Source organism: Colletes gigas, unplaced genomic scaffold (genome assembly GCF_013123115.1).
Source record: "Colletes gigas isolate AHSC1104 unplaced genomic scaffold, ASM1312311v1 Colletes_gigas_Sc00037, whole genome shotgun sequence".
In the NCBI taxonomy this organism is placed as follows: Eukaryota; Metazoa; Arthropoda; class Insecta; order Hymenoptera; family Colletidae; genus Colletes; species Colletes gigas.
Window position 1 is genome coordinate 1726120 of NW_025106666.1, and position 8957 is coordinate 1735076.

The following is an 8957-nucleotide window of genomic DNA, read 5'->3' on the forward strand; positions in this document are numbered from 1 at the left end:
TCCGATCATAATACGATACGAGTATCGGAATTATACCATTGATAGTACTGTAAAATAACAGCCACAGCATTGAATCAACGAATATTTCTATGCTTCGCATTACAATTCGAACAGACCATTTTTAAATGCGAAAAACTGGCGTATCAATCGACATGTTAGCGAGCAACGAACGAATTGTTGTTTTTCTTTTACTCTATTATAGAAAAATAAACATTTGTTCTTAATCGATAAAACATTATTCGTTGTTGTTTATCTGGATAAAAATGCACTTTGAAAAGAAATTTATCATGTTTTCGTCTCGACGCCATCGAAGAATGGTTATAAATTTAATAGCCAATCGTCGCAAACAATTTAAGATTAATTTGAGTAATTGATTCCGACGAATAAATTTGTATCGCGTCAATTGAAGTTTCAAATCTGTCTGGTATGATAACGGTTGCACCGTGTATCGTAATCGTAACAATATTTCGAAATATTCAATGCAACTTACGTACCTTGTGTATTACAATCTGTGGCTGTAAGTGTTCGAACACTTTCGTGCGCCATTGCACCTTCGTTGGGAAATTGGAAAGACACGTAACGTGTATCGATATACCAATACATTCTGCGATCTCTTTCTCTCTCGTTATATTATTGCTGGCTGTGGATCGTTCGGTTCCGAAGGTCACGGATGCTTTCGTGCCACCTGTGCCTTTGATTTCCTTGTTCTTTTATTATTATTTTCGTAGAGAGAAGATTCGTGCAGTTGTGCGTTACAAATACTACGTTGGCACACTTGTCGAAATTTGGTCGAGTCACGAAGCGTTACATGTCCCGTATCTTCTTTTTTTTTACTATTATTATTATCATCGTCTTTTTTTTTTATTTTCCATAGTTTTGACATTTTTTTTGTTTGTTGTAATTATAGCGTCACTCGATCCCCGCGATAAAACGGTCCGTTCACGATAAGCGCGTGTCACGGTGAGTTGGTGGTGTGATTGTGTGTCGTCTCCCAGTCTTATCCCATTTTTTCCATTGGGCGTGTCGCCGCACACTGTTACATTCAGCGGTGTTGCCATCCGGTTCCTTCCCGTCTGAAACGTATTTTGGTTTTCTTTCTTGTCGTTTGGTTTTCCTCCCTTGGTTTTTTTTCTTTTTCTTTTTTTTGTCTCGTTTGTTCGATGTGACGGTTATCACGGCGACGAACTCCCTTTCCGTTTTGTTATTGCTGGTTGTTTGCTTTTATTTCGTTTGCTTTTTTTTTCCTTGCTTGCTTTAAAACCCTCTTTAACGCCGACGACTGCGTGCATAAATACCGTACTCGATCGCCTCGAGCCGTTTTACCGTTTCGCGCAGTTAGTGATTTGTGGTTTGTTGGTTGAAGAAGAATTGGTCGAACGAGCCTTCAGTCGCTCCCGCGACGCTGCATAGCAATTGCGTTGCTCAGCCGTACGGTCTCGGCTCAGTATGGCTGGGAGAACTGTCCCCCGGCTTGTGACTGCCCAGACTGATAGAAACCACTCCGATCGCCTTGGTAAGTCGAGTCCTGCGACAATAGACCGTCCATCTGCGACTGGAACTCCCCGACCGCGAACGAGTCCTGGGACAGCTCGGCCTGGCTCAATCCGGGTTGAGATAAACTGAATCCCGGCTGTGACATGCCCTGCGTGGTGCCTTGCGTCAGGGGCAGACCCGGCTGACTGTACGGTTGGGTGTTCTGCTCGGTTTGGCTCAGCTTGCCCATTCGCGGACCTTGCTTGTTCTTGGAAAGTACGGCGCCCCGACGATTACGTTGATTCTGTCTGGCCTGCAACGCCTGTTGATGCTGATTGTAGAATCTCGGCGGTACGTGTGCCATGTTCATGAACATGCCCACGGGCACCGGGACGTTGTTCATCGCCGCCTGTGCCCTTTCCGGGCTGATGTAGCTGATCGTGTCGTGCGTTCTGCTGAATATGTCTAGAGGCACGTTTCTCTGATAGTATGGATTGTGGTTCTGCGTGCCGTTTACCTGGGTGCCAGATCGATCGTACACGGAACCCGGTATCAGGGCCTCTCGCGCGTCGTACATCGACGTGGACATGAAGTGCGAACCAGGATTCGCTGCGTTGACGAGCTTCTTTGGTTTCGCGAACTGGATCATGGATTCTTTCAGGTTATTCAACGGACCCTCTACGAGTACCTTTTGTTCCTTGTAGAAACTGAGCAGATGGTTCCAGAGCGGTTGCTTGGACAATACTTTCGGATTACCCACGATGATGATTCCGTATTTGGCACGGGTCAACGCAACGTTCAAACGTCTCGGATCGTTGAGGAACCCGATACCCTGATGCTCGTTGGACCGTACGCACGACATGATTATTATGTCCTTTTCTCTGCCCTGGAACGCGTCCACGCTGGCCACTTCGATCTCTTGATACAGCTTCGAGTGCAACGAGCCTTGGTACTGCATGTATTGGACCAGATACGCCCTCTGTCCCTCGTACGGCGTGATCACGCCGATCTGTTCGGGCTTGACGCCGCAGCGCAAGAAACGTGTGGCTATCTTCTCGACGTTCGATGCCTCGGTTCGGTTCAAGTACGACGTACCGCTGCCGGCAATTTCCTCCTGTCCCTGGGTCACGTAGAAGAACATAGGCTTGTCGGGCGCGGGCCACGGAAAGTCGATCTTCAGCAGTTTCCTCTCGTCGGCGCACACGCCATTTTGTAACGAGCCCTCGTAGAAGAAGTTGGACGGGAAACGCGATAGATCGGGATGCATTCGGTATTGAACCTCCAATCGGAATGGTCTGATACCGAGAACGACCAGTCTCTCGAACAACGATTGCGACAAACCAGCTCTTGCGGCTTTCTTGCACATTACTACCGGGCCTAGTTGGCAGTGATCGCCGACGAGAATCAGCTGTTTCGCGCCAAGTACCACAGGCACCATGCACTCAGGTTCGGTGGCTTGCATGCTCTCGTCGATGAGGATCGAGTGGAATTTTAGTCTGTGCAGCCTCGGGTCACCGGCTCCCACGCAGGTGCAGCAAATCACGTCCGCTGCCTCCAACAGTTCTTTCTCCGCTGCCTTTTTCAACAGTCTGTATCGTTTCTCGTCGACGCTGGACAGTTCACCGGTCTCGTCCTTCAGCTGTTGCAGCTTCTGCAGCTCTGTGTTCGTTTCCATGTTCTTGATTTGATTGTGAAGAGCCAAAAAGCTCACCGGCGAATCGATAGCCTCGCGCGACTTGGCGCAAAGCCTAACCACCTTCAAATTTGACTTGTGTATCTTTTCCGTGAGCTGGTCCACGGCCGTGTTCGATGGAGCGCACACCAATACTGGTCCACCGTTCTGTTTCACCAGTTGGTATACTATGGTGGCGCTGGTTACGGTTTTACCCGTACCGGGCGGCCCTTGGATCAGGGACAACGGTCTCTGAACTGCGTGCTTCACGGCATATACTTGAGACCGATTCAAGTCGGGTAAGTTCGGGGCACTAAAGTGCTTCGGAAGGTGACAACGGAATAGCACTTCCTCCACTTCGTGTCCCAGTAATCTGTGATATATGTAAGCGGACACGGAAGTATCGTCCACCGCAAATTTCCGTAATGCTAATTGCATGCTACAATGGGAGAAAAGATTATGCGTTATACATTATTGGAGGTATATGGAACGTCTTACCTAAACCATCTAAATATCTCCTCCACAAAAATAAAAAAACTCGAGTCTAAAATACATAGCTTATTTGATAAAAACTTTATCAGTATTGGTGGAGATATTTAAGTGGCCTGGTATAGGTGAGACATCCTGTAGAAGTTATCGAATAATTTTCAATAGTAACAAAGAGTTCCTGAACAATATAGATATTTATGACGATGTGAAAAATCTCATTAAGTCAAAGTAACACCTTATTTTAAGATACGCGCGCGAAGACGTTAACGAAATTAATAAATGAAAAATGGCCACCGATTTGCCGATTTTGTTAGAGTTAAACGAAACTAGAAAAATCTATGATGACGTGATCTTCGTGTGACCTTGCTTTGCTGCTTTTTCTTAGTTTCTAATACTGTTCAATTATAAAGCCAGATAGAAAGCATAAAACATTTTATTTATTTAAAAAAAGTGTCTAGTACTAAGGGAACTCTCGATCTTCTTCAGTATTAATTTTCATTATTTCCTAATCGACACTTACCGGTCAAAACTGGTACTTTTCCAAATAAAGTCAACGACAAAGTTGCTCATACATTCCGTCGGAGCACCGGAATTATTTTTCAATTCGATGCCTACTTCCTCCCCGTAATTGTCAGGAATTTTTATCACGTGCCCAATACCTGACCAGGGCTTGTGAAGTTCACCCAAATATCGAAGTCTTAATTCATCCCCGTGCATCAGTTTCATATCGCCGTCAGTTTTCGCCAACATAAAATATGCGATCGTCTTTTTGTTCAGGCCAACATCCCACCGGACTTCGATGTTTTCTTGAGTTTGCGATTCCTTCAAACGTTTATCGTAATCTGCTTCGAGCTTTACCAAAGGACCGAATATGTTTTGATATTGGTATCCGTCTTCGTACCGCAAGAGCACTTGTTGCGGTTCTTCGTCCACTCCGGGCTTTTCAAGGTCTTGGAAAGTCGCGTCCACGTTATCGCGCCACAGTTCTTCCAATTTGTTAATCTGTTGAGCGGAAATCTGTCTGGCTCGTAATTGTTCCTGTTCGGACGGAATTTTTACCAACCACGCTAAGAAGCTACGATCCTCGATCAGTGGTTTCCATTGTTCTTGATCCCTAGTAAATTTAAAGAAAGCATTGAAAGTTACAAAACCTCATTATATTTCTGGTTTTCCTTTAACGCGTTGATTGCCATTGGTAGTAAAAGATTAAGTATAAAAAAATATAATACAATTTTCAGGTTTCAGCAACAGGTAACAGCACTATGGATCGAATCTTTGATCGATTTATGGACGTATAAATAACTTGGAAATAATTTTCTTTTTGAAAGATAAATAAAGTACAGACAACAGAGAATCAAAAAGACACGCTTACCAGTTCATGTCCTTCAAGGAACTTTGAGCCGCACAAGGTTGCCTGCAAAGTAACACAACAACGGAATCTGCCTTTGCTGGAATAAAGCCAAGAACAAAGACGTTCCTGACAGCACAAGAGTAACATTCCAGAACAGTTTCTCCCAATGGACCGTCTCTGTAAAGTAAAAAAATTATAGAATAGAAAATTATTGATAACAGTGTGTAGTAGTAAAACTATATAGAATAGAATGCAGTACCTGTGCAGAGTGACTTCCTTGTGTTTGGCTCGAACAAGGTGATTAATAATATGTGAACCAGATGTGTTTCCACGTCCGTTACAGAACCATTTACGACAAACGTTGCACATAACAACGCATGATGCTTCATGAATTCCACAGTATTTACATGCATGTTCAGGCAAGTCACGATTGTAATATGCCTCCTCTTCTTCTTCCTCAAACTGTAATTCGGCAAGACTCTGTGCTGTTCCAGATATCTTCAAATCCAAAGATGAGCCAACACTGGTTCCATTAACCTGAATAAGAATTGTACATATGGTAAACGTACTAGATATTAACAAACAAATTTTATATTGTTACTATTATGTTCAGCGTTGCCATTTCTTTTGTCAAGATAATACTCCCAAAACCATATTTTTAACGTTTTTTTAAGTAAACCGATATAGACCATTATCGTTAGCATTCCCATGTACAGTAAAACGCTAATTATAAAATAATGTAAGCACGAACTAAATATACAATTCTTGCAAATATTGAGTACATTATCTATATGAATAAACATGAGTTGTTCGTCTAATATAATCTACCGTTTGCCCGTAAAAATAAGTAAATACGAAACTAAAGCAATCATAATACGGGCCGATCGTCTTGCACAACAATGCGAAACAAAATTCTGCGCTTGGGTATCACCTAACCTCTTGGCGTCGAAAAAATCGTTGGAAAAAACCGATTACGAGGAACAGGAAACACGTTCACGATTCGTTGGGCATCGAAACGAAATCGTTTTTGGGACAAAGCTATCGCGGCCAAACGACACAGATTTCGAGAGAAAAAAATCCGAGTCACGAAAGCAAGGCGAAGGCGTGAACTTGCGCCAGCCCCACGTCGTACATTGGAATTTACAACGAGCACCGTAAACGAACAAGGTTAGGTGGTTGCGAGCCGCATGATTGCGAAAAATTGAAAGATCTCCGGACAACGGGCAATGAAGAAACGAAAACGCAGGGTAGGTTAGAAGTTGAGCTTAAGGGAACATATGACGAGTCAAAAAACCAACCTGTACAGGCTGGCTAGGTTGACTTTGTACAGCATCGTGCTGGGAGGCCTGAGTTTGACTCGGCGACGGTAACGTGAAGTCCGTGAAGTCGAATTCACTGCCCTGCGTATCGGCTCCGATCAAATCCGCTTCCTCCGTGTCGAGGAACGTTAGGGTCTGACTGCTAGGCCCGTACGCGTCGACGCTCATCCTGGTACGATACTCGTACGTCCTTTTCGTGTCCCGCGATGGATAGACTGCACCGCGGTTCGTGTAATCAGCGAACACCGTAGCCCGCGATAACGCCGCAGCTCGAGAACGCTCGCGAAACAAATCTTAAGGGTGAAACGGAAACCCCCAACGTGTACGAAGTGAACGGTTAACACTTTCGACGAAAGTGGCCCAGAGAATCCTACGCCATACTTTTTCTCGCGCAAGCCTCGCGCCCACCAACACCGACACGAGTTACACACAACTAACTTTTCTTCTTTGCGCTCGTCGCGTGTTACGTCATCAGCTGATCTCCAAGTGCGTCGAGAGAGAGAAGGTTGGAGACTCCGGCGATTTCCCCGCTCAAGATACGTCGATTGGCGGCTTTTTCGCGATTCGATCCTCCGTGCCGATTCCTCTTGAAAATATTTATCGGTCAGGAGTATACGATAACGGATACATTGGATCAGGCACAGTAGATGGCGACACCGATACACAAGAGTGAACCGTAGACCGTTGGCGGGAAAAGCACATACATATGCAGTATGCTAGGCACACGCCTGACCTTCCTTATAGAGGGAATTTTCTCTCATTTATACGATTTATTCAGAGTTGCATGATTTTTTTAAAGGAATTTATTCACAATTATACGAATTATGACGGATACTGTCTGACATGAGAGAGTTTGTTTAAAACAATAATGATAATGATGAAAAAATAACCTTACTTTTTTTTCCATCTTTACATCCTTCTTAATTCCATGCTATCCCAAATATAAGTGACATGGTGGTTAACGTGTTAAGACAAAATAAAGGGGCGAATACTTCGATGTCGTGTTTCACTCGACAACCCAATCATTGTAGTATTTTTTTTTTTATAAATTATCTAAATTCGACGATCGTTCGATCCAACTGAAGGGATTTTCAGGCGATGGGAAGAGAAGGAATATGAAAATTGTCTTACCGATTAATTTATTGTCGAGTTTTTGTCTATTTACGTGCATACATGAACGTAATAGTAATCAAAACCCTATAGCTACAATAAAAATAATAAATACAAAGTTTACTATATACAAAACACTTATCGATTCGATCTTCTATTAATTTTTCTGTATCATCTAGTAGCAGTTCGTGAATGTTCAATACAATTCGCGTTCGATTAAATTACTTTTATAATATTTATATCGAATTTATAATATATCTCTCAAAATAATACCTCCTTGACGCGCGCGCGCACACACACACACACACACTCAAATCGTGCAATATACACAATGAATCTCAATTCGCTTCCAAATATTTTGTGTATATTTTACTCACTCTGTTGCATCTGAAGTCGACCGTTATAGGTTAGTGTTATAAAAATGATTGCAGCAATTAATAAACTCTAATACTTAACATCATTGTACTACTGTTTAAATCCAACCACTGAGAAGAAATAGTAATCGAAATAAGCTAGTTTCATTTAATTATTAATGTTTCCAGATATACAACAATTTTACATCCAGACATACAACGGCGCGGAATATTCCACTTCCTAACGCAAATGCTTGAACTGTATCGTTTGACGCGGGAGATTGTTGTTGGTAAAAAAAATGACGCGTCTAATTGCGACATATAAAAATATTTATGAGATCAGTCTTGCTACGATACACCGATTACAACTAATCGATTTAGGTCTGCTCGATCGTGTATGTGTTTTGAACACGTTTGATCGTTCTTACAACGTGTAAAGCAAAGTTGGTCAATGTTACGTTGAATTCTTTCGACCGTGCAATTAATGATCACGATTGAGATATGAAATTAGTCGTTTCATCTTCAATTGGTTCGTCGATTGTGAGCAATAGATCGTAATGTACGTAATAATTTATCTCACGACGACTCTGTACGTCGAGTTACAACGATGGACGTATGGAGGCGCCATATTGTCGTTCCACACAGCCACGTTGTACGACACATATTTGCAACAACCCAACGCACTTTACAATTATCGTTCGAACCAATTGTAAACTACACAACCTACAATTTGTCTTAGTCACCTACGTACACGTTTTGCACTCCAAAATAACCCTTTTGCATCATATACAAGATGAATTTGATTTATAAAAGGGTGAATTTGATTTGCAATAAGATATATATGATCTGCAAAAGGGTTAATTTGGAGTGCAGAACCAGTATGGATAACGTGGCAGTCAAAGTATTAAATATCGTTGAGTTTCAAATAAAAATTATGGCGAAGGAGAATTAACGGTTAATTTCTTCAATTGGTAGAGTTAACTTCAGTTACAGATACTAATCGTTTCAGATTATTTCCGTCGTATAGCCGACGCCGATGGCAAATAATTCAAAACAAACTGTTCTTCTCTTCCAACCGAGTTTATCGCGGCTCTATAAATTTTTATATTTGAAGAACAGTATCACGATAAATAATAAACCATATTATTCCCCTAAAGTCCTAGAAACCTTGTACTCCGCATCGTTAGCAG

The 8957-nt window shown here is 42.5% G+C and overlaps 1 protein-coding gene across 2 annotated transcripts; it reads right to left on the reverse strand.

Annotated features, from left to right (window-relative positions):
• Positions 1-708: 708 nt before the first annotated feature.
• Positions 709-6813, reverse strand: LOC122402561 (regulator of nonsense transcripts 1 homolog). 2 transcript variants are annotated; one of them, XM_043405453.1, is made up of 5 exons: positions 6314-6813; positions 5245-5522; positions 5007-5162; positions 4155-4748; positions 709-3584 (listed from the first exon to the last, which is right to left on the reverse strand). In XM_043405453.1, the coding sequence occupies exons 1-5, from the start codon at positions 6470-6472 to the stop codon at positions 1442-1444; spliced, it is 3330 nt and encodes a 1109-aa protein (XP_043261388.1). In that variant the 5' UTR covers positions 6473-6813; the 3' UTR covers positions 709-1441. The 2 variants fall into 2 exon arrangements, with proteins under 2 accessions (XP_043261388.1, XP_043261387.1); XM_043405452.1 differs by having other exon boundaries at positions 6284-6812.
• Between the last annotated feature and the right edge of the window lie 2144 nt (positions 6814-8957).

Bases quoted from the DNA above. Each gene is read 5' to 3' on its own strand.
- LOC122402561 (XM_043405452.1), bottom strand. From the start codon at position 6,472: ATGAGCGTCGACGCGTACGGGCCTAGCAGTCAGACCCTAACGTTCCTC. The intron at 5,523-6,283 runs GTTGGTTTTTTG...ATTCTTATTCAG, and splicing joins AACCTAGCCAGCCTGTACAG to GTTAATGGAACCAGTGTTGG. The intron at 3,585-4,154 runs GTAAGTGTCGAT...CTCCCATTGTAG, and splicing joins AAAAGTACCAGTTTTGACCG to CATGCAATTAGCATTACGGA.